Source organism: Perna viridis, chromosome 3 (assembly GCF_037379345.1).
Source record: "Perna viridis isolate PV_CMFRI_1.1 ecotype Kerala chromosome 3, ASM3737934v1, whole genome shotgun sequence".
In the NCBI taxonomy this organism is placed as follows: domain Eukaryota; kingdom Metazoa; phylum Mollusca; class Bivalvia; order Mytilida; family Mytilidae; genus Perna; species Perna viridis.
Window position 1 is genome coordinate 886,905 of NC_142447.1, and position 26,804 is coordinate 913,708.

At 35.8% G+C, this 26,804-nt stretch overlaps 2 protein-coding genes and 1 long non-coding RNA gene across 3 annotated transcripts in view; 1 reads left to right on the plus strand and 2 right to left on the minus strand.

Annotated features, from left to right (window-relative positions):
* The window catches only part of LOC148620567 (synaptic vesicular amine transporter-like), a 41,662-nt gene extending 37,300 nt beyond the window's left edge, over positions 1–4,362 (minus strand). Inside the window, exon 1 of the mRNA XM_088574226.1 lies at positions 4,344–4,362. The gene's annotated coding sequence lies outside the window, so the exon portion shown is untranslated. The remainder of the gene's footprint in view (positions 1–4,343) is intronic.
* On the plus strand, positions 20–15,882 carry LOC148620568 (uncharacterized). Its single transcript, XR_015920911.1, has 3 exons — positions 20–182; positions 1,424–1,570; positions 15,656–15,882. It is a non-coding gene; the product is annotated as an uncharacterized LOC148620568 (long non-coding RNA).
* A 2,269-nt stretch (positions 15,883–18,151) lies between these two features.
* Positions 18,152–19,256, minus strand: LOC148620569 (uncharacterized). The gene has a single exon (XM_088574228.1). The coding sequence runs from the start codon at positions 19,160–19,162 to the stop codon at positions 18,380–18,382; it is 783 nt and encodes a 260-aa protein (XP_088430354.1). The 5' UTR covers positions 19,163–19,256; the 3' UTR covers positions 18,152–18,379.
* Between the last annotated feature and the right edge of the window lie 7,548 nt (positions 19,257–26,804).

Below are 26,804 nucleotides of genomic sequence, written 5' to 3' on the forward strand. Positions count from 1 at the left end.
CTTTCTATCAATATTTATAGGCAAAGGACAACTCGACGTATAGTAGTACAACACCAATGAGAAACACAGACTTTGTAACAATACGACAGCATTTACTATGTATTTTGCAAAAGTTATGTTGATCGTTTAGGATTCAGTCGAGCGGATGAAGGACTTTGAATCAAATTGAATAGAATTGAATTGTAAGTTTGTAAGAAGCAGGCAAAATTGGGAAAAATCAGTAACATGCATGTCCAATCTCCACCGATCTGACAATATAATTTCACTCAAGTATGCTTCCTCCTTATGTGAAGACCATTATCTGATCTGTGCATCACCGGATTTGCACAGAAATTTTTCTATGAAATGTTAGAAAAATGAATTTTCTGTCCTTAAAATGTTTATTTTTAGTGCATTTCAATGAAATTATAACTCACTTTATCAAAGTGATATGAAAATGTTTGTCTTTTATGGTGCAAGTACAGTACAAATGACAAGAACAACCGCTGAGGCAGGCAAATACCAACCTTCGGGCAAAGATTGTCGCCATCTACCGATCGTTTCAAATGAAAGAATGACATTGCAATATCCGAATGAAATTAAAATTTATGCTTTGTTTTCATTCGATCAAGCACCCGGTATCCGCCTACTAAGTGTCGAATGCAGAAGGGCGGTGGAGAAATATTTGTCCCGTCTGAAATTAGGGTATTCTATTTCATGAAATCTTCTTCTTATTCAAAAATTAGAAATTTCTATGATGTAAATGACAAACCTGGAATGTAAAATCAAATATCATTTTAAATTATGATAAATCGATCGTAACAACTTGACACAACCATCGGCATGCGGAGTTCTAGCACGCGGACATGAGTTTATAATTTAGGTAAATAAAATCAGCAAAATTATACTGAAATCTTGTTTCAAAGATGAAAAGTGAAATGTGCAAAATCGTTAAATAACATTAGTATAATTCTGTCGATTCTATTTCCTTCCCATGAAGACTGGTTTCTGGTTGAAAAAAAAATGGTCTGCCGAGTCAATAGTTAAATCGGTAACATTGTAAATTATTGGTGGTCGATGATTTGCTATTAATAAATGCATTAGAATTGTCCTTCTTCGTCAATAGATGTTTTTGCATTCGATTCTGGTAATGGGCCATTCATTATGAAATTCTTGTACAAATATACGGCCCATTTCATACTAGTATCATTACATCGAAAATTTAAAACAAAAAGTAAATAGTGCGGGCAGATACTCTAACAATTACACATTAAACTGGCTTGCTAACTGTCATCGAGTTTTTTTGTTTTCTTTTATTTATTGTGTTTGTTCTATAATTACTGATTAATTTCATAAACGATTTGTTACATATCCAATAACACCGCTAAAATTGTCATAAAGTCATGGAACGGAAATTGACTGTTTAGTGATAGCTCTTTTATAGGCAACAATTCATCGGGAAAAAGTGAATGGTATACAACATTTAAATAAAAACTGGAACATTGATGATAATTACAGTACATCAAATTCACCCACGCAATATTTATGGTATCTGGAGTATGTAGAGTTCTGGGAATCCAGTCCCTACCAGGTAATAAAAAAGAAGAAAAATACTATTTATAACCTGTAGTTTTCTCAACTGCGTATAGATGGACGATTGTGTGTCTCTGATCCAGACTAGTGTGTGTGTGTATGTATCAAAGAAATGATTTTTTAAACTTATTTTGGGGAGAGGGTGTGGCGTGTTTGCTACCGAAAGCTAAGTATGAAAATAAAGTTAGCGTGCATTTTGTGCAAAATAGGGTTAATTCGATTGATTAAATGCCATTATAGATCATTTTTTTTCTAGACCACTAAAACAAATACTTACAGCCGAGGAAGCCCATGCTCTTTACAGAAAACAAACCACTGTCTTTAGACATAAGAACATGAATATTTATTTAAAATAGAAAATCCTGTGGTCTGAGAAGACGCTTTGAGGGAGAGCGAAAGCCCTTACCAAAAAAGGGGAAAAAAGATAATAGTTTCACCTAAACACATCTAGACAAAATAGGTAAATAACAGTCCTCTATAGAAAATTTTCATGTCGATTTTAGTACTCTTGAGGACAAGTTAAACACGCACTGTCTGATACTATCTGTTTATACTTATATAATGACCTTCTTGCATATGTGCAAATGAACTTAATATATACTTAAAGTGAAGTGACCTGTTTTACTAAGGAAGACTATTTAAATCTCAGGCCTATTGAAAGGGTTTTTTTTCTTTGTGATATATTTCTTGTGTGTAAACGGACGGACATGCAAACCGAATATCCGTATTATTTGGCAAAACAGCATATAGTAAATCAGAAGCAGATCAAGGATGTCAGTTTAAGGGAGCGTTAATAGAGGTAATGAAAGCAAGGCAATCAGGATTTCATATAAAAAAAAAACGTCTTAGGAGGACGTACGCTCGGCACGTCTGTTCTTGGATCCGCGTCTGGAATTTGACAGAAAGACTTATTTACACTTGTGTTATTCATAACTATCAGTCCGAGTTGCTCATTTACTTTCGTTACTTTGTATGTATTATTTTGGTTATTTTATGTTCTTTGTTGTGTGTGTCAGTTTTCCATGTCTAGTCTTTGTCGCTGGATTACATTCTTGGTTCCCTTGATTACTCTATCAGAATATTAACTATCAAAAACATAACATAAGAATATAGCGTAAAGTACATGCATGTTAAGATAATTGATTCTCATGGGACCGATGTTTCGACCGATTCGTATTAATTTAAAATGAGCTATAATTTTGATTCACATTAATTGTGATCGTCAAGTACAAATTACGGACATAAATTTTACACTGCATTTTTATATGTTGGAGTGATGCATTTTTATTTTTTAGAATTAGTAAACATGGTTGTTAAAAATCAAAAGACACACACACACACACACACGCCCGCACAGCTAGTACGGCGCCATGTCAATAACGGATAAATAAGAATTGCGCGCACAGCATGCGTCCTCCTTTGTGATTTTTTTTTAGAGAAAAAGAAAAAAATGGCGGTTTCGGAAGAATTTTGAAGCACCATATTCCTATATCTCGTTTGAAAAATCTTGAATCTAACCCAGCATATTGCATCTCTTTTGGAAATATATTGTAAAAGTGCTTTTAACATATTAGATATATCAGACATTCAGTATCCGTTTTGAGCTTTTTCACAAAAGGGCAAAGCTGAATAAATAAGAACAAAAATAGAAACAAAAATCATCAATTTGCTTATTAATAAATAGAAGCATCAATATTTTCCCGGTCATTACTAGAACACAATACGCTGGTTCCCGATCTGTTGCCCGAGACACATTAGAACAACAATATCCTCGTTCTTTATCAATTATTATCGATTTGATGATATTACATTCTACTTAATTCTAAAACCTTATATAAACACCTCGTAATTCAACATTAAGCGTCTCTACAGCTATTTAAAAATGGGTTCCACCGAGTTTTTTTGGCTTTGTACTTTAAATGCCAAATGCTGGAGGCTTTCTTACAGTAGCAAAAAGAATAATAAGCATCAAAATAATACACCATAAAATATAATAGTGTACCCCTCTAATGTATAAAACAAAACATAAAATTTACAATATGCAAATTACTATGGAAGTTCGCTATGATTCATGCCTGAATTAAATAGACTCGGACGAGTATTGGTTTTCTAGATTAAAGTAAGTGACAATTACCCATGCAGTAAAATGTTTTGAGACACTCTCCAAAACAGAAAGTTTTAATTTTTTTGTCAATAAGGCACAGGGATTCCAATAACAGAGATATGCAATATTCCTCATAGCAAGAAAAATTTGAAAAAAAAACAAGACACTACAAATAAATTAACGTAAATAAATTTAAAATATACATAAACAATTGAGCAATTCACATTCGACTGAAAACTAGAGAATGGGCAAGATGTGCCGGTAGGGCCAGAGTCCTCTGATTTTCTAAAAACACCAACCGAGTAATTCGTACGTTGATTGATATCAATCCCGTATTTAACCTAAAGAAAGTAACAATGTCAATGCGAATTAATTTGTTCACTGTTTTATTTTAATGTTTGTTTTTTGTATATAAACCTTAGTTTCTTAACAAAAATCATTTCCTTTTTCACTTGTGAAATTTTAGATGATAACAGATAATATATTTTTTTCCACAATAAGATTACAACACAAGATAACTTACTGCGTTATAAAAGCCCATAACTCGTTCAATGTATTAGTATGAATCTTGTACCTCTGAATATGATAAATTTGTTCATTTTCTAATGAGTACAACTAGAGCGGTTGCAGCTAGTATAAACTAGATAAAAACGCAAGCAAAACTCACCGCAGGATACCACCCATGAGGCCATATGAATAAAGAATAAAAATCTTCAAGTCGCTCGGAATTGAATCTCATGTTTAATAGTACAGCTTCTATCAAAATGGCAAGTGACTGCGATAAGTAGTTGTAGAGAAAACCGTAACGAAAAGGGTGCGGACGGACGGACGAATTGATGGAAGACGTCACGTACACGATGATCAATTTCAAAACTGGAATATAAATATCATAATGTATATGTAGGTCTCGTAATAAAGAAAGCAATGTAAAATCATACATGTATGAATAGGTCAATACTGGTCCATCTGCCACCTTACAATCGAAGGAGATCACAACATGTTTTCCACTTTAAAGTTGAAAATGTCAAACATCTGTGTATGGGTCTTCTCACATTTAATGTAATATCAATCTTGTAGGAGGATTTATTTGTTTGACTGATTGATTATCATATACTTTCAGATTCAATTCATGCTTTTTAGGTCAAGAATTTTAATCACATTCGAACTAATTTGACCGACAAAAAACGTTTGAACTAGTTTACAACACAGAAGCCACGGCCTTGGGCAATACCCGTTCGTGTTAACTCGATTAGTATACGTGACATATACTTCCGCGATTAAATAGAACAAACGAATTTTCCTCGGAAGTGTATATTGAACATGCGTGGAGTATGATCATCAACTATTCCACAGTGAACACGAAAGGACCTTTTACACATGCCAGTCAACGCATTTCTCAGAGACAGTCGCTAGTCAGTAAGTCTCCTGTCATTCACACGCATCTTATAGTCTGTTACTGATTAATCTGTCTGTCAGTTCGTTTGTCTACAATGTTGTTATCTAATGAGTGGAGGGTATAATAACAAAACTACCGAACTGATAAAATATATGCGATAGTCTAAAAGACTTTTCCGTATTACAAATGGCAACTTCAAGAAAAAAATCTGAAAATTGGAAACCACCGTAATGGTCCTGACTTGGTACAAAATTGTAGATTAAACCACGAAGTAGCAGTCCTCCTAAGAATCATGCTTATCGCTAATTAGTGCCACCGGCTTTACTTAGAGTTCGTACTTCGGCCTTCCTAATTAAAGCCAGAAAGACCTACTGTTATGGCATATCGGAAACGAAAAAAGTGTCAAAATTGAAGTAACTATTGAAGACCATATAATAAACGTATTTTAGTGAAGAAGATACAAACAAATTTTGTTCCGTATGAAAAATTCCGCGGAATGTTACTTCCGGTAAGACTAAAATCAGGCTCTCGGTGCTTCGATTTTGCATTGAAAACAATTATGAAAAAAATTGTCGTCTATTACCTTTTAGTTTGAGTGTGATAAACTTATCGTTCTGTTACCATGTTGTTGTCGGGCCTTTCAAGAGCTTGTTTTAAGATGTGTTTAGATCTGTTTAAAACTTAAAAGAATTTCTTGGTTTTTTTATTCAGGTTAAACAATGGTACATTTTTGTTTCGTTTCTCCATAACCGTTCTTTTTCCATTGTACAACGAAAATATGTGATTTTCCGACCCAGTAATCAAACCATGCATAACAAAGCTCTAAACCATTGAACAACCAACAGACACACGAAGACCATTGAACAGCCAACGGACACACGAAGACCATTGAACAGACAACGGACACACAAAGACCATTGAACAGCCAACGGACACACGAAGACAATTGAACAGCCAACGGACACACAAAGACCATTGAACAGCCAACGGACACACGAAGACCATTGAACAGCCAACGGACACACGAAGACAATTGAACAGCCAACGGACACACAAAGACCATTGAACAGCCAACGGACACACGAAGACCATTGAACAGCCAACGGACACACGAAGACCATTGAACAGCTAACGGACACACGAAGAGAATCACACACAATGCACATTCATCATATGTGATATTGTTTTTGACCAAAATGCTCTTTTTGATACGCGGAACTTATCCGACAACTGAAGTCCAACTCCTACCTTCCCATTGGCTGGAACTGTTTAAACGAATAAGAGAAGTGGCGAAGGCGGGGTTCTGGCGCCTTAAAACCAGTGCTAGGAGAAATAGAAGGAAAACTCTAATCTCAAACCCGGTAATGAAAACCGTTAGTTGTGCTCAACATTCATGTGGATAAACAGGACTCATCAGCCATGGTAGGTAACCAGTCTAGGAGAAGGAATCTCTGAAGAAAAACCGAACTCGACGAACCTCAAAGTCAAACCCTATATCTACGATAAGGAGTCTGTTGAGTCAAAACTAAGGGATATGGTGAAACTGGGTAGGCTTATTCCCCGCCCAGTGGGTAAATTGGATTACAGAAACACAGACCAAGAATACATATATTAGAGGCAACCAACGACAGAGGGCCAAGCGTGTTGGAGCTATGACACCTAAACGGCCGAATATCCTTTAGGTACGGGAACCTATCAGCGTAGGTACGTGGAACGCGTGCACCATGTACGAAGGAGATAGAAGTGCAACTATCACAAAGGAGACTATAAACTAGATATCCTGGGGCTTTGCGAAACTAGATGGAACTAAGCATGGCAAATTAGATTAGCCATTAGTGATACCATCATTTATTCAGGGCATACAGATTAAAACGCAAACCACACAAGAGGAGTAGCCATCATTATATCACAAAAAAGCAGCAAGATCGCTCAAAGGATGGGAACAAATGAACGAAAGACTCATACTTGCAGAGTTTAGTACCGCACACAAAACGAATAACACTTACAGTAGTCATGTGTTATGCACCAACGAATGATGCAGAGAAAGATGAGAAAAACAATTTTATGATCAGCTTGAAAAGATCATTAACGAGAGAACAGAAATGAAATCATTCGGATGATGGGAGACTTTAACGCCAAGGTTGGAAATGATAACACCGGCTATGAAGACATCATGGGAAAACATGGAGTTGGAAAGATCAATGAGAATGGAATACATCTGACAGACTTTTGTGCAGAAAACAAACAAGTCATTTGAGGTACAATTTTCTCCAAAAAACAAAATGTATATCATCTGATCATAACACCAGAAACCAAATGGTTCATATTTGCATTAACATGAAATTTAGAAGAACACTTCTTGATGTGAGAGTAACTAGAAGGGCAGATGTAGCATCAGACCATCAACTACTAATAGAAAAGATCCAATTGAAACTCAACAGATATGGAGACAATAACACAAGAACCAAATACAATGTGGATAGACTAAAAACAGGCAAAGATCAATTCTGGTATCAGCAGACACTCCCAGAAAAGCTGAAACATCTACTTCTTGACAATGAGAGCTCATTGGATGGAAAATAGGACAAGATTAAAGAATCATACATAACATCATTAGAGACATGTATTGGGTATAAGAAGACCAACAACAAACCATGGATACAGAAAGCTATCATAGACACTATGGAAAACATATCAACATTAAGCAAGAACAAGATCATAAACAAATAGGCTACAAAGCAAAGTACAAACAGAGGTCAAAAGGAAGGTTTGGCAGAAAATATAAATATGAGAGATCTGTACAATATCACAAGAACACTGTCAGGAAAACGATCTGCACCTGAAAAACCAATAAAAGATACCAATGGAAATGTCCTAACATCAGCTGACGAACCAAAGTCTAGATAAACAGAACACTTCGAACAACTTTTGAATAAACCAAGACCAGATACAACGGCAAAAACTATCGTGGTATCATGTTATTGTCAACACCAGGAAAAAGTTCTCAACAAAATCATTTTAGAAAGAATGAAGATATCAGTAGAAAAATTTCTGACAGACCATCAAGCAGGCGTTAGAGAAGAAAGATCTTGTACATACCAAATAGAAACTCTCAGAATCATCATAGAACAATCACTGGAGTTGAACTCACCACTTTACATCAATTTCATTGACTTCGAAAAAGCCTCCGGTAGTGTAGACAGAACAGCACTTTGGAAAACCATGAAACACCAAGGCATACCCGAGAAATATGTAGCAATCATTAGCAATACACATCAAGGTATGCTTGCAGGGTACTTCATGGAGGAATTATAACCGAAAAGTTTCTAATCCTGAAAGAAGTTCGTTAGGGATGTGTCATTCCACCTTTCTTGTTCTTGTCAGCAATCGATTGGATCGTGAAAGAAAGTACTAACAACAGAAGGAATGGAATCCAGTGGACCCTCCTGGACCGGCTCAAGAATCTTGACTTTGCCGACCATCTGGTCCTACTTTCACGCAAGCAAAGCCACGTTAAGGTAAAAAACATCTAATCTGGAAGAAACAGCCGCCAAGATCGGCCTAAAAATAAACAAAACAAAGGTAATGAAGATTGATACAAACGCCACCGATCTAATAAAGCTAGATGGCGTAAATATTGAAGAAGTAGAACAGTTCACGTACTTGGCAGTAGTCATTACCATAGGCGGTACATATAATGACATTAAAGTAAGAATATGCAAAGCAAGAACAGCATTTAATCTATTGAAAAAAGTATGAAACGCCAAAAAGATCAGCAAAACACCAAAATCAAGATATTCAACTCCAAAGTAAAGGCCTTTCTTTTATACAGATCAGAAATCTGGCGAGCAACAACAGTAGCATCAGACAATACCATCCAGTCATTCATAAACAGGGGCCTTCGCAGGATTTTAAACTGGCTCAATTACATTATCAACAAGGATCTCTGGGAAACAACACACCAACTACCTCCTCCTATGCAGACCAAGAAAAGAAAGTGGACCTGGATAGGACACCAACTCTGAAAGGTCCCAGAAAACATAACGAGTCAAGTAAGTCAGATGTGAAAGAAATAAAAAAGAACACAATCCTAGACACAAAAAAACTCCGATAAGAATGTGAAATAATCAAAATAACACACAAATAGAAAGTAAATGAGCAACACGTGCTCCACCAACACGTGCTCCACCAACCCGTGCTCCACCAACCCATGCTCCACCAACCCGTGCTCCACCAACACGTGCTCCACCAAAATCTGAAAGTATGGACAGGTACACCGGAAGGGGTAAACGTCTACTTCTTTCTTAAAAACATCCGCCTACTTGCCCATAAAATGTCACGTCCGTGGTAGACGAAAGTAAGGAAAACTGTCACAGTGCTGCGGTGAACAAGCTTTCATGGTACAGATGTATACACCATAACGGTTCATGAATTCATGAAGACAACCATACAACTTTTCTGGCGATCTAAATTGTACATTGCAGATTCTACATGACTGATGCATGAATTTTTGTTCGATCAGATTACCAGAAGTTCTACAAATCAGTTTTAGCCATGTTTGATAAAGTAGAACGTACTTTCTAGATAAGGCCATTCAAAATAAGAACATAACATTCAGTGAAAGAGTACCAAGACAACCAAGATTTTAGCGGAAATAAAAATAAATGCAATCCATGGATACAAAACTAGACAATAAAAATATACAAAAACAACAAATGACATGAAATAACCAAACTAACACGTACAAGGAAACAAAGGTAAGTGAGCAACCCTGCCTGCACTAAAAAATGGGAGCATGGAAATTACAAAGTATCAGATTAGATCTAGAGATGAATCAAATATTTGCTGTTTGCAGTTTGGCTTGTTTTTTACCATTCTCCCTGAAAAATAAGCGAACTTCAAACTATTTCGAGAAGTTTGGAAATTTCGATTTTTTTATCAAATTCAATGATTATTTTTTCAAAGGGTATGTCTGCTTCAAAGTGTTAATTGCAAAAATCGTTTTAGGTTTTGTTTGTCTGAAAAACAAATTAGTTATATGAATTGGCCTTTCTAAAGACTTTGTGTTACTAAAACCAGAATGAACCAGACAAAAGGCACTTGTAGGTCCATACACAAGGTCACATTCTTATTTTAATTCAATTTGAATACATGTACAATGCTACATGTTATTTAAGAGGTGTTCGAACAAACCAGTACTACTATTTATACTGGGGGAGATGATCATACGGATTTTGCTGGTATTTGGATTTCTGGATTCTGTTCCAGCTTTCCTGATCGAAGGACTTACTAAAAATAAGGATGTCGATATGACTTGTATGTTGACACATTGTGGGATGCAGATGACAAGTTGCATTCTGGATAGCAATTGTCAGAAAGCCTTGGGTTGTCTAATGAGTTGCGGATTACAAAACCAGACATGCGCATATCAATGCCTCTATTCCCACGAAAATGCGATATTTGATACTTTCAACCAGTGTATCTTTCAGGACTACCACTGCATGAAGATGAAACAACCGACTTCACAGACCGTTTGCAAAAGACCGCCAAATGTAGCTACGACCTTTGACATCCAACAATTTATAGGAACATGGTTCATTGTTTTGGGGTCGAATCGTGTATTTGATTGCTTTGACTGTCAAAATACAACCTTTTGGAAAAATTCAGAGGGAAGAATTTCAGCTGCAAATTATTTAGCACATGAAACTCAAATTGACACTGTGAGTATGTGGAATGCTTCAACTCCCGCTATTTTTAGATATGAATCTTTCCAAATGGGACGGAACACAACTTCCGAATGGCGAATTTTGGACTTCGGAACGGACTACTTTTTTACGTATTACTGCGGTTCGGTATCTGATAACTCTCATTTCGAAGGATCTGTTGTATATTCGAAAACTAAAATACTTTCGGAAAATTCCTACTCAAAAATACAGAATGCAGCAAGGAAAGCTGGATTAGATCTCAGTACATATTGTGAGCCATCGTTTGACATTTGCTGAGAAAAACGCGTTCAGTGATGTACTAAAGTTTGAATTAAAGTTTGATCGCAAAATCTAATAATCTTATTTTCAATTGCTTAAAATGTTAGTTGGTTTTTTGTTCTTGTTTGGAGGAATTCTTATTTTAAAAAAGAAACATGTTTAGAAACGTTATTGTTAATTACTATTAAACAAAAATGAACAAAGAGTAATTGAGTCATAATGAATTATGATAACAAATACAAATTACCATTCGCAAGAGATAGAAACACGGGCGGATCCAGAATCAGCGGGATTGGTGTAACTTGTCGTAGAGCGGAAACCATTTTTATTAGCTCAACTGGTCAATGTGAGCTATTGACATCACTTGGCGTTCGTCGTTAACATTTTTTCGAAACTCTTCTTCTCTGACACTACTTGACCGATTAGAACCAAACTTGGTATGCATGTTCCTTTGGGGTATCATACATAGAACTGATGTGGGGATTTTTTGATACGTCCAAAAACATCGCGGCCTTTACTAAAAATAGAACATAGGGGTCAAATAGTTATGTAGTTTTTCACAAACATCTCCAAAACCGTTAGGTTAAGCCAAATTCTTACAAAGTAAAAGTACTCAGCATGATGAGATTTATCAGTGATTATTTATTTATTTATTTGGACAAGTCAAGCACATATAATACAAACATAAAATACAGTATACATATACACATAGACATAAACGTACACAGACAAAGACATTACATGAATAAAAATTAGCATTTATATGTAACCTTGAAACATGTCATGGATAGCCCATAAAGCCATACTTAAATAAAAAAAGAAGCTTATTTCCAATAGGGTCCTGAAAAAGAACAGAATACATGAAAAATACTTGAATCTGCTCATGAAGCATTTCACATTTGCTAAAATATTAACAATTTATGTAAATAAAATTTATTGCATTAAAAAGTGACATTTTGTAGTTAAAAATAAATAAATTCATTTTCTGCTCTCCTTTTGGCTTCTTCCCTTATAAAGAGTTTAACTTCAGTTTTGAAAGAAGTTTTGTTTGTTATATTTTTATAACAGTAAGTGGTAATTTGTTCCAAGTTTATATAGCATGATATGTCAAACTAATTTTACTACAAAGTTTACAATTAGGTATACTATAATTTAAATTTGAAGCACCCGTTGTATTTCCTTGATTCATTTTGAAATTTTCACACAAATATTCAGGTGCAGTACCATGGTAAATATTAAACACATGGTTAACTCTAAGTTGGTTGATTAAATTTTCGTTTTAATCTGTTCAGCCATGTTGTAGTTATTGCACCTTTTCGACATTTTTTTGCTAACATCTTCTCTGACATTACTTGAACAATTGGAACGAAATTTAGTATGAATGTTCCTTATGGTATTCTGCATAGAACTGTTGAAAGAATAATCAAGTTTATAGCCAGGGGCGGATTTAGGCGGGGCGTGGCGGGCGTGCTCCCCCCTAAAATTTGCAAAACATGGGTTGTCAGGGGTATAGATTTAGGATGTTTTAGGTTGAAACTTTAATTTCTCGCTAATTTTACCACAAAAGATATCAACATTTCAAACACAATAGAAGGCTATTTCAAAAATTTAACCTCAAATTTTTTTTCCTGTGAAATTTTAACTGTTCGCCCCCTTAATCTTAATTCCTGGATCCGCCCCTGATAGCAGTAATCAAAAGAATGTAATCCAGTGACAAAGACCAGATATGAACAGACATACACTACAAAGAACATGCGGTAACTAAAGTCATACATGCAAAGTAACAAGAGCAAATGAGCAACTCGGACTCCACTAAAAACTGGGATCATGGACCAGGTGCACCGGTAGGGAAAACATGGACACCGTTACTAAAAGTAGAACATAGGGGTCAGACAGTAGTTTTTCACATATTTCTTTAAAAAAATCGATATGTTTAGCCAAACTTTGACCAGGTTAAAGTATTTTCAGCATAATGAGATTTATCTGTATAGTGAATGTTTTTGTTTAAATCTGTTAAACCATGTTGGAGTTATTGCCCTTTTTCAATGGTTTGTCCCTATTCTAATGTTATTTCTTTCAAAATTCTTCTCCTCTGAAACTACCAGGCCAATTCCTATTTTAGTACGAATATTCCTCGGGGTATTTTGTATAGATCCTGAAGTGGGGATTTTTGATCAGTGAGAATTTTTTCTAATAAATCTCGAAAACCGTTTAGCTAAATTCTTTTAACTGACGAAATTATCCTTATTATAAGTCTACAAAAGTATGCAAGGGATCAAAGTTGTTCGACTCGTTGTTCTTGCTCTTGAAAAAATGATGTTTTTAACAGTTTTCAGCCAATGCGTTGAAGATTGCAATATACAGAAAGAAACTTTCAATTGATGAAATGATCCTTAAGAAAAGTCTTACCAAAGTCAAAACTGTCGGACAAGCCCTTGTTAAAAAAGTTGTTTGCCCTCGAAAGGCAAAAATTTAAGCAGGTGAGCGATTCAGGCTCCTGGGAGCCTCTTGCTGTAAATATAGAACACATTAAGATGGTGTCGATGGAAGAATCAGGCAGTGGATGGCAAAACAAAAAATGTTCATTATAAATCAGTTACTCGGGTTTTCTATAAAAAATAACTGCTGGTTTACAATGTACTGTAATGGTAAGAATGAAATAAATTACATGGAAAGTACCAGAAAACGTTGAAATACGAAGAAATAACTCTTTGTCCACATAGTTAATTAAGGAGGTAGACCTAGGGTAAGGGATACAACTCATGAAATCAGTGATATGTTTGTGTCATATTCAATTTCACCAAAGCCTATCCAGCTTTCATTTGAAACAGAATGAAATCAGTCCAAGTTCATTTGATGCTTATATGAGATCGATGTTAAATGCTGAATACAAACTTTCCAATGATTTGTAAGAGTTGTGTCCCTAACCCTAGGTCTATCTTCTTTAAGTTGATTTGTTATAATATTTAAAAATATTCCGAGTCATGCTTCTAAAATGACAGTACAAAGGCGGAGCCAGGCACGCGCCATTCCTTTTTTTTTTTTGGAATAAAATGATTTGGAATGAAGGAAAACCACTGAACATAGCATGACGGTGCCCACATCTCTTTTGGTCAGCCAGCAACCCCCCTTCTTTATTTCTTGTATCCGCCCCCGTAGTCTCTGGTGATAACATTTACATTGAATTTCTTATCTTTGTAAATGTTGAACTATTAGTACTATGCATACACTACAAGGTCATAGTTCACAGAGGTTTACTCCCATGATTAGTATATAAACACGAAAATACTAGTCGGAATGCATATTTAATAGCGGGAGCAAGCCCCGACGGTCAGTTATTACGAATTTGTCTAGAAACCTTACATAGGGTCTGAATTGTTGACCTGGAACTTTTAATATTTGAAAGAATGAAAAAAAAAAAAAAAATACCACAGACTGCGTTTCTTAAACTGTGGGGATGTCTATTTTTTCACCGTTCATGGGCAATTACGTGCGTTACCATTACCTGGATGATTAGGTTTCGTTCACCCTTCCGACACACGAGTTCACCTCCCGTTTTAAGTGACGTTCGTTCATTTGTGTGTATCTCTGGTAAACGTGTATTTTACGTTTCATATTCGAGTGTTTTTAGTGCGATAACTTCATTCATATATTGAAAGAACATTTCTATTCAACCATGCTCCTGTTTGTTTGATTTTTTTCTCAATGCGTCATCGAAATAAAACAAGTACTAACTTTTAACAAAAGATAGCCGACGTAGTAAAAAAATGGTTCTTTTTACTTATAATTTTCTGCATTTCATTCGGGAAATAACACACGGCACGCAATATCAATTTCCGATACAGTTTTTCGAACGTCACTAAGTTATCAGTATTTGGTCAATCTGGAAACCGAATTTCGATCAGAGGGCTTGCGTTTCCATGGAAGAACGTCTTTAAGGTGAAAAGGTAAAAAGCGAAACTACACCGAAATTTTTTTTAATTATAATGTAATAAAAAAACAACAAAAAGTATATGTGATCTGTACACGGGCTCTCTCTGGAGATTGCGGAATATTGTCAAACAAACTACTGAATCTGAGTACTTTCAGCCTCTGTTAAATACGATCATCAGAAATACCTGATAATCCGCTTTACTGAAAGTGATGAGCAATCCCGTTTTTGTTTTGTTTTGTTTTTGTTTTGTTTTGTTTTGTTTTGTTTTGTTTTGTTTTGTTTTGTTTTGTTTTGTTTTGTTTTGTTTTGTTTTGTTTTGTTTTGTTTTGTTTTGTTTTGTTTTGTTTTGTTTTGTTTTGTTTTGTTTTGTTTTGTTTTGTTTTGTTTTGTTTTGTTTTGTTTTGTTTTGTTTTGTTTTGTTTTGTTTTGTTTTGTTTTGTTTTGTTTTGTTTTGTTTTGTTTTGTTTTGTTTTGTTTTGTTTTTAACATCACCGCGTGTTTCATTTCACTTATACGTCTAAGGGAAGTGGATGCTTCATTCACTTTCTAACTTACGCTGCAATCATTAGCATTTACAATATAAATTTCCCCTTCATATCATCACTACTTTAAAAGAGTAACGGTCGTTTAATTTAATTGACCGATATGAATTTTTTATCTTGCAGATGAGACAAAATATCTTCAACACGATTCCAAGTCTTCCCGGCCTGAAATCTATCGAACTTGACATTTACTAGCTGCAGTAGTGTAGCTCCTTTGACACAAGTGTATCGGAGTAAGTCAAAGGATTCAATACGGTATTTTGTAGTTACATGTAGTAATCACATTATTTATATGAGAAAGTTGAAATCACACAAAAATATATTTCATTTCCTTTGAAATATTCTATTAAATTCTTAACACGAAGTTATTTGTACACGATTTATTGCTGTTTTACCAAGTTCAAGATCAAATCATGTTCCGGCGCTTTTACATATGTATTTAGTATTGTCCCACGTTTTATGGTGATTTTTTTATCATCTTAAGTAAACTTGTCTGTTTTGGATACTTACTTCATTGAATTGAATGATATCACCAAAAAATGAATTGTTTTTGATAGGACACCTTAGTGACTCGGAAGCTGCATTATTTTTGCTAGATATTAACGATTTTTGTGGGAGTTCATATTGCTAGAACTTTTGTTTTTTTTGTTACGTCTTGTTTTCCTACATGTTATCTACTTCACTCGATTCACTACATTGTGTATGTAGATCGTCATTGTTTCCTGCTTCCACATTCATACATTGTATTCGGATTTTGACGTATTTGAATTGTCCAATTGTTTACGCATCGGTAATTTTTGCCGATTTTAAGATATTATACGCTACCTACGGGGGAATGAAGTTTGTATACACACACTTTCCCACCCCTTACGTAGGTTTTTCGGTTTCGTCGCCCCCCGTGCAGGTCCGGGTGTTAAAAGAATGGGCCTGCAGCAGCGTTAAGCTTGTCGTAAAAGGCGACTGAATAGTGCTCAGAACCCTAGCCGGGGGCTAGGGCACTCTGCCCACAGAGCAACTGGGATGTGTGCCCCAGGTGGTGGAATGGGGTACCCCTGGCGTGTTACATGCTGGGGTTGTCAGGCTATAATACGGAAAACCTGACCGCAAACCATAGTGGTGCACCGTGTTGGGAAAGATGCCACGCTCCTCGCACGTTAAAGAACCCTACTGTGGTAATATCTCGGAGTAGGAACCATAGGGCTCCGCCACAGGAGGCTAAATTGCCCGACCCTACCCACCTCTCCCTATTTCCAGTGGCAATCAAAATTTGTCGACCCCCCATTGTCCTTGTGTCCCATCCCTTTTTCATTTCATCATCATTTCATGTTCATTTTATCATCAATTTTATGTTCATCGTCTGAATATAGTTGAAATATTGCTGCTCGGACGTTAAACCCCAACAAACAAACGGTTTCGACGCAGTCTCGTTCTTTCTATAGCGCCAATTTTTGTTAACATACAAAAATCGTTGGTGGCATAAGTAAGTTACTCTGAAAGGATATTTGAAGCAAAAGCAAACAGGGTATATTATAAGAATATCCGGTTTGTAGGGATATAGAAAACTTATTGATATAATTGGAGGACATTTCTGAAGCCATCAGGGGACATACAATATTTGCGGTTTTGGAGAGATAGGATTTGGACTTGACTTGATTATGGGTCGGATAAATGTCGGTAATTTTGTTGTTACCATAATTTTATTCCAGTCAAAGGATATAAAAATACCTTTCTGACGAATGATGAGGTAACCTTGGTAACCTTGTTAACCTTGTACCTCTGGAGAAAGGTTGTTCAATATATAGATTAAATAAGATGCTCATTCTTTTCAGATTAATTTACTTGAGCTGTCTATTACGCATTTTCTCAGGAAATGAAATAAAAAAACAAAACAAAACAAAAACAAACAAAAACAAACAAAAAACAAACAAACATACATACAAACAAACAAACAAATATACACGCGTTAGTAAAAACTCAATTCCGGTATTGATACTATAAAAACTTCGAATGGGGACACTGTGAAACATGTATCAACAAATGTCCACACTTATTTATATAGTGCAAAATGGTGTGTAACGTACAGCATAGCACTTATTTATATAATGTATAATGGTGTGTGGCGTAGAGTACGCATCATGAAAACTAACATTTGCAAATTTCGACTATCAGAAAATAAAATTACCATCGCGATCGATAATTCCCATGTTAATTGCATTTTAGTGCTATGAATACATTTCTTCCATTGTGCAAAACAAATGTTCATACTATGTACAAAGTCATTCTGATTACAGCAAGTATACGATGCCTTTAATGAATCCACTGCTCTAATTCGTGTCCCGTGGAAAGATATTTGAAAATGTTCACTAAGAAAAGTGAATTCAAATTAGCTGAATTTTACCATAAAATATTTTTGATTTATTTTACCACGAACGCATTTTTTCATTCATTCTGAAATGGAATATGTTCGATTTATTCAAATTTTGACATTAATATCTGCTATATACAGAATGCTCTTTAAGGCGGGACGATACCAAATGGACTACACACAGATTTGTCTTATTCTTTGCATATGGCTAGAATGAACCAAGCTTCATTGAAATATGAAATAAAAAATAGGAGTCACGATTCTCAATTTTTCATTATTTCGCTTTTCAACACTCATTTTAGGCGGTAAATTAACAAAGAAATAAAAAAAGGAAATCCATTTTTCACAAGATATTTTTCGAATATTTGTTCTAATACACCTAAAATATTGACATTCTGTCTAAAAAAAAACACGATATACCTTACAAAATTTGTGCAATATTGGTGTAAAATTAAAGGCAGTTGTAACGGTACCCGTGTCGATTACAAACATTTGTCATAACCAGGTTTACAGTAAGTTCTTAAATCCAGTCCGGCGGCGGTTGCAGTCTTTTCAATTTTAGCCATCGAGTCAGTTGACAGTGAGGTAGTTCTAGAATACACAACTGATCCTTCAAAGAAGTAGTTCGCCGAAATAGAACCACAGTAATATGTGAAGATATAATCAGGTCCGAAGTCTAGAACTCTCCATTCAGAAGTTGTTTCGTGTCCCATTTGAATGCTACCGTATTTTAGTATACCGGAAGTGGTAGCATTCCATAAGGTGACAGTGTCAGTCACAGTACGATGCTTTATAGATCCATCAATAGTATTTACGTCAAAATGTTCGATTGCAGAGAAACTAGCCCCTTGCCCTTTTACAAAAGTGGTATTTTGGCAGTCAAAGCAGTCGTAGATCGGATTTTTTCCTAAAACGATAAACCATGTTCCTGCGAGATGACTGATATCAAAAGAAGTCGCTACTGTGGGTGGTCGGTGGCAGACGACCGGTGGATTTGGTGGCGGAATCTCCATGCATTTATAATCCGTCACAATACACTTCATAAAACTATCGAAAACGTCATCTTCATACGAATACAAACAATCGAATTCGCATGTTTGATTTGACAAACTGCAACCCGTAATACAAACCATCGCTTTAGTACAGTCCGTATCCTGGACACAGTCTTTCATCTCACTGCTACAGTGCCGAATCATACAGAAAACGTTAGGAACAGCACATTCTGTTATTGAAACAAAAAATGTTATTGTAATTAAGAGAAACATTGCCACTTAAAACTCTGTCGAAAGAGATTTCGTTAAATTTCGAATGTGGAAGTCGGTGTCCGGCATTTGAATAGAATTACATAGAGCTATGAGGTCCAATTTATGTTATCTTGGACCGGTCAGGTGATATCCAACGTGAGACACAGCTTACACAAGTATAGCATATTCTTTGGATTAAACGTTGACTTACGGTTGAAGTATTTAAAACTTAACTGTAATAACATTATAATGGAGAAAGGGAAATGCATTATATGTTGCTACATATGTTTCAAAATATTGTTTGTTTGTTGTTAGTTGGGGGTTTAACGTCCGAGCAGCAATATTTCAGCTATATTCAGACGATGAACATGAAATGGATGATAAAATGAACATGAAATTAAAAAAAGGATGGGACATAAGGATAATAGGGTCGACATATTTTGATTGTCACTAGAAAAAGGGGTGATGGGTAAGGTCGGGCAGTTTAGCCTCCTGTGGCGGAGCGCAAAGGTTCCTACTCATATCGAATACCGCAGCAGGGTTCTTTAACGTGCGAGGAACGTGACATCTTTCCCAACACGGTGCACCACTATGGTTTGCGGTCAGGTTTTCCGTATTATAGCCTGACAACCCCAGCATGTAACATGCCAGGGGTACCCCATTCCACCACCTGGGGCACACATCCCAGTTGCTCTGTGGACAGAGCGCCTAGCCTCCGGCTAGGTTTCTGAGCACTATTTAGTCGCCTTTTACGACAAGCTTAGCGCTGCTGCAGGCCTATTCTTTTAACACCCGGACCTGCACGGAGGTCAAAATATTGTCCGTGTGGGATAAGGTCGTGAAGACGGTGTACATACACAATATGGCAAACAGAATAAATGCAATTATATATAAAAACTAAAACAAGGCAACACACACACAAAATCAATTACTAGCTAAATGAACTCCCACAAAAGAAAAACAAATACAAAAAACAAAACAAAAACAAAAAACAAACAAAGCAAAAACTGCAGTTGACATCCGGTGTTGCGGAAAGGTAAGCACGTCCTGTTCTACCGGAGGCAACCCTACCATAATGTTGCTACCCGACGCCCTGTCAAGACAGTCACAGATGGATCCCATCAAAAACAGCGGAGAGATTCATACTTAGACGAGAACATTAGATTGATGTAAATAACGGAAATGATATGGAAATGGTTGAGGTTATCCATCAACGGAATTAGGTGTATTATTGGGTGAATTTTATGGTAATTGTATGTTGATTCATTACATTTTTGACCCTTCAATAAATTGAGATGGATAAGGCCTTATAAAACTAGTTTTATCCCACCACACATTCCATGCACACAGTTAGATGTTTTTCATTAATGTGTCTTTGTGTTGTAATTTAACTTTCAGTTTTTTTAAGATATGTCATCGGTCTTTCACAGTATATTTAAATACTTTTGTTGTCTTGGCCTTTCGTAGCTTACTTAAAGTTGTGTTTACACTTGTTGAATACCTTTTGGTGATCCAGGAAGGTATTTACTATTTTGGTTTTTTTTAGGTTATAGACCCTTTGACATGCTCTCTTGTAGTACCTTTAGCATGCTCACTTGTAGCACCTTTGATATGCTCTCTTAATGCATCTTTGACATGCTCTGTTGTAGAACCTTTGACGTGCTCTCTGGTAACACCTCTGACGTGGTCTCTGGTAACACCTCTGACATGCTCTCTTGTAGCACCTTTGGCATGCTCTCTTGTAGCACCTTTGATATGCTCTATTAATGCACCTTTGGCATGCTCGCTTATAGTACCTTTAGCATGCTCTCTTGTAGCACCTTTGGTGTACTCTATTAATGCACCTTTGACATGCTCTCTTGTAGCACCTTTGGCATGCTCTCTTGTAGCACCTTTGATATGCTCTATTAATGCACCTTTGGCATGCTCGCTTGTAGTACCTTTAGCATGCTCTCTTGTAGCACCTTTGGTGTACTCTATTAATGCACCTTTGACATGCTCTCTTGTAGCACCTTTGGTATGCTCTCTTAATGCATCTTCGACGTGCTCTCATGTAGCACCTTTGGCATGTTCTTTTGTAGCACCTTTGGTATGCGCTCTTGCAGCACCTTTGGCATGCTCTCTTGTAGCACCTTTGATATGCTCTATTAATGCACCTTTGGCATGCTCGCTTGTAGTACCTTTAGCATGCTCTCTTGTAGCACCTTTGGTGTACTCTATTAATGCACCTTTGATATGCTCTATTAATGCACCTTTGGCATGCTCGCTTGTAGTACCTTTAGCATGCTCTCTTGTAGCACCTTTGGTGTACTCTATTAATGCACCTTTGACATGCTCTCTTGTAGCACCTTTGGTATGCTCTCTTAATGCATCTTCGACGTGCTCTCATGTAGCACCTTTGGCATGTTCTTTTGTAGCACCTTTGGTATGCGCTCTTGCAGCAACTTGGGTCAACTGTGGAATGTATACTCTGTATGCTGGAGATGTTTCTCTGTTTTATTTTTAACGTCCTTACATGTACGTGATGATATTGTGATTAAAAGCACCTTTGGTATGCTCTCTTAATGCACCTAGCTTGCGGAAACTACGCAGACTCTTTGTATCGCGCTAAAACTCTACCAATTAGGCTTCTGGAACGGGGATATGTTGCTACTAGATTGAAATCATCACTATAGAAGTTTTATGGTCGTCATCATGAACTCGTGGATCGCTACGGTGTATCCATCTGCGTCAAGAAAACTGATTTATTCAACGTGTCGTAGCTTTCCTTTCCTCTACCCCGCACTTGACTTTTTATGAACAACTCGGCGGGCGTTTCTAGAAAAGCAGAGGACGCCTACTCCACCGGTGCACCTGGTCCATGCTCCCAGTTTTTAGTGGAGTCGGAGTTGCTCATTTACTTTTGTATGTATGATTTTAGTTACTTTATGTTCTTTGTTGTGTTTGTCTGTTTCCATTTCATGTCTGGTCTTTGTCCCTGTATTGCATTCTTTTGATTGTCGCTATAACCTTGGTTCTCTTGATTACTATTTGACACGCTTTCTTGTAGGACCTCCGGTATGCTCTCTTGTAGCACCTTTGACATGCTCTCTTGTAGCACCTTTGGTATGCTCTCTTGCTGCACCTTTGACGTGCTCTCTTGTAGCACCTTTGACATGCTCTTTTTAGCACCTTTGGTATGCTCTCTTGCAACAACTTGGATCAACTGTGAAATGTATACTCTTCATGCTGGAGATGTTTGTATAGAAATTTCACAAAAAGTGTACTATTAGATAATCATAATCATCACGTTTCTCTGTTGATTCCAAACCGGAATTAGAAGAAGTGTATCAGTTGTGTCTTTAATTTCAAGTTAATTTGAGTAGATTATATGCAAGTGATTTTCGAAACTAAGATTATTATTTTTTTTTGTAGTAGCCCTTGTAAAAATCTGGATTCATGCAAATAAAAGAATAGACTGGTCTAGAGTTGCGCATATCTTTTAGTGACCTGCTTAGAAACATTAACGAATGAATTCAGGTAGAATGTAAAGTAATCAGTCAGTGCTTAACGTGAGCGGATTGTAATTTTGAAGTTGTAGATGACGTCTAATGTGCATAGAAGTGCTTATCAGGTGACTTTTATTAAAAGTACAAACACAAACAATATGTACTTCAATTTCCTAATCAGAAACATTACAGACCACATATTGACACTCAAAGGTTGCACGTTTGTGATAATCATTACATAACTGTGATACTTTAGGCATAATAATGCATACAGAATGTTCGGCAATAGGTTTTAGATAGGTTTTAATGTGATTTTCACGTGAAATTCAGTTAACAAGAACCTCATGTTACAAAGGTCATTTGAAAGTATTCTTTTTCAAGGTCAAAATTTAGACTTTTGTATTATCTTAATATATAAAAAACGAAAATAAAATGTTACCTATAAATTACCGATAAACAGAGTATAAGACAATTGGTTTTTGATACTGGCTTCCCACTGGAATCTCCGGCTGGTCTTAACGGGCTCGACCTGAGAAAATTTTGGCCCATAACTCCGTATTATGTGTAAAATATTCCCACCATTCGTGGGGAACTGTTATCATTCCAGACGTTATACATATTCTGAATTGGACTCACTTAATCTTAAAATGATATAGCCGGAGCTGCCACTGCTCGTAAAGTTAAAACTGAGGGTTCAAAATTGCTGAACCTCTTGATGCTCGCTTCTATAGGCAATGCATATGCCTACATTATATTTTTATATTAATATATATATTTATGTGAAATATCTCACAAACTTTATAAGATATCTGATAAAACTTATGAGACAATTTTCATGTTTTAAAGATGGAAGATATCTGCTAAATTATACAAGACATCTACAAGTTAAAATAATACCGTTACATAACGCTCATTAACAAAGAAAAGCTGTGAACCTTTAAATAAGTCTATCACTTGACCGTCCAATGCTACAATTGTACTGAGAGTAACGCTTAGGAGAAACGTCACAAAATTCTAAATGTCCAATACTACAGACAATGTGAAGTCAGCTTCATATCTTGATCTGCACTTAGAAATCGATGGTAAAAAAACTGTTGACCAAACTTTACGACAAACGTGGTGACTTTTCATTCAGAATTGTCAACTTCCCTTTCATATGTGACAACATCCCTTCAGCACCTGCGTATGGAGTTTTCATATCACAACTCATACGTTATGCCAGAGCTTGTCGTAACTACGAAGACTTTTTTGTATCGTGCTAGACTTCTTTCAATTACGCTTCTGGAACAGGATTATATTGCTACAAGATTGAAGTCATCACTACAGAAGTTTTACGGTCGTCATCATGGACTCATGGATCGTTACGGTGTATCCATCTGCACCAAGAAAACTGCTTTGTTCAACATGTCATAGTTTTCCTTTCCTCTTTCATCTACCCCGCACTTGACTTTTTATGAGCAACACGATGGGCGTTTCTAGAAAAGCAGAGGACGTTTTCCTTACCGGTGCACCTGGTCCATGCTCCCAGTGTTTAGTGGAGTATGAGTTGCTCATTTACTTTTGTTACTTTGTATGTATTATTTCAGTTACTTTATGTTCTTTGTCGTGTTTGTCTGTTTTACATTTCATGTCTTATATTTGTCCCGGGATTACATTCTTTTGATTTCCTCTAGAATCTTGGTTCCTTTGATTACTCTTGGAACATGTCATCGTCAATTGTAATATTACAATATAAGCATTCAATATGTGATTATCGATATCAACATGTTAACTGACAATTAAGCACACTAGTAAAATGGTATCAATAAAGACATTTTTAATTTCTTTAAACATATCTATAGCAGCGTAATAGCTAGTCACAGGTGGGATATCAACTACACCAAATGAATTTTTTTCAGACAATATTTCATCGTGCCTGGATTCACTTTTATCGGAATTCCTATGGGAAATGATTGTGCACTTTTTATTTTTTACCTTGGTTAATCTTATGAATCAATATCACTAAGTAGCCATACAAAACGTATTTGGTGCAGAAATTTAACTATCTTTTTAGATATTTGATTAATGATTTGGCCCTTTAAAATTACTATTTTACAACTAGTTCCAAAGAAATGTAACCATCAGAATATTGCTGAATCAAGCTAATACTGAAAATGAATGCTGATCCTTTCTAGATCTTGGAGTTCAAATCTTTTTTTTTTTTTGGAAAAGTGAATACTAACATGTATGACAAAAAGATAATTTTACTTTTCCTTTCATTAATTATCCATTTTTGACGTGCATCGGCTTACCGTATTACAAGTTCCCCCAGCTTTCGCATGTAAGTGCAACATTTTAACTTTAAAATTCTATATAACTGAAAAAAAAACTATTACATCAAGGTTTTTGATTTCATAAGCCTGTCAATTTTATGTTATCATGTAATTTTCAAGCCATACCATTCTTTAGAATGAATATTGATTCCCTCATGAGAGCTTTGCGTCGAAATTAAGCACAGTATTCTGATACATCGTTGTTAACATGATACTAGTTATGCTCTTCAGTTATAGTTTACGATGCCTTTATGCTTCAGTTACATTTATACACAACACAATTCTCTAGTTTGTAACAAAAAAAATATGAGATTTTCATTTTATAAGATTTGTTTTGAACGTTACAAAGTTTTGTAATAAAGAAATCAAGATCATCAACGAAAATCACTTATAATAGGTGTTATTTGTATCAAAATTAAGCTTAGTATTTTGAACCATGCAATTACTTGCATGGGACGGGTTTTACTGTTTATGTATCATATCATTTACAGAACCTTCCATTAGAAAGTATTATAATAGTGAATAACATAAATCCAGAACAGCACATGTAGATACTTTCCGAGATCACAAATAGACCTTCTACTAGGGAGGTCGGTAGTGCGTCTATCGATATTCTTGCGAGGACAAACTTTTCAATTTTGAGTCAACTTTAACACGTTAGAAAATGGTCAAAAATCCATTGCATGACAATAAAAAATATATGTAATTGATCTTGAGACATTTTTCTTTCTAAATATACAACTTTCATTGTTATTGGAGTTGTTGGTCATTTGGTACAAACATTTGAAGTGACGATACGCCGGAAAAACTATGTGTCAAAGATCATACCTATTTCAAAATTCATTCCGCAAGCTGTTACTGGACCGATTTTCTTCATTTATGGCTTAAATGTTTGGAAATATCTTCATTTTGATAATCCGGTTGTCAGGCTAATTTTTTGGTTCATTAACATATTTTTTACGTAATTTAAAGGAAAAATCATGTTGAAAAAAAAATATGTTTTGCGTACTCGGAATGCACTGACAGTCGGATTCCGAAAATTTAATCCTTTCAGCGTCCATCCGTAACCTTGGTTTCAGAAGAAAAACAATAACAGCTTGTGGAATCGATTGAATATTAGGGTGGTCAGGGCGTGGTTTTCACAAAAATTATAGCGGGACCGGTTCTACATCATTCTGTTAACACACCTTTAAGGAGATAGACCTGGGGTATGATGCATAACTCTTGAAATCAGTGATATGTTTGTATCATACTCAATTTCACCTAAGTCTTTCAAGCTTTCATTTGAAACAGAATGAAATCAATTCAAGTTACTTTGATGCTTACACGAGATTGATATGAAGAGCCTTAATACAAACGTTCCAATGATTTTTAAAGAGTTGTGTCCCTTACCTTAGGTCTACCTCCTTAAGTGATATCTGAAAGACTCTGACAACAAAAGTAATAAAATTCACGGCAACAAAACGATGACAATTCTTTATAATCAAATTAAAAAGTAAAATAACAACACTAAGACACATTAATGAACAGATTGACTATAAATAGGCGCATGAAATTTGCAACGGGGTTAAACTAGTTGTTTATGGCCTTAACCACCTCTTTTAAAGTAATGTCAAAAATGAAATGTAACAGACAGACACACCATAAAATTCACTTATTAAGCTTATAATTATCTCCATGAAATACCTGAAATACCCTTCAGCACCTGGTTATGGAGTGTTCATATCACAACTCATACGTTATGCCAGAGCTTGCCGAAACTACACAGACTTTTTGTATCGCGCTAGAACTCTAACAAATAGGCTTCTGGAACAGGGTTATGTTGCTACAAGATTGAAGTCATCACTACAGAAGTTTTATGGT

Bases quoted from the DNA above. Each gene is read 5' to 3' on its own strand.
- LOC148620569 (XM_088574228.1), bottom strand. From the start codon at position 19,162: ATGTTTCTCTTAATTACAATAACATTTTTTGTTTCAATAACAGAATGT.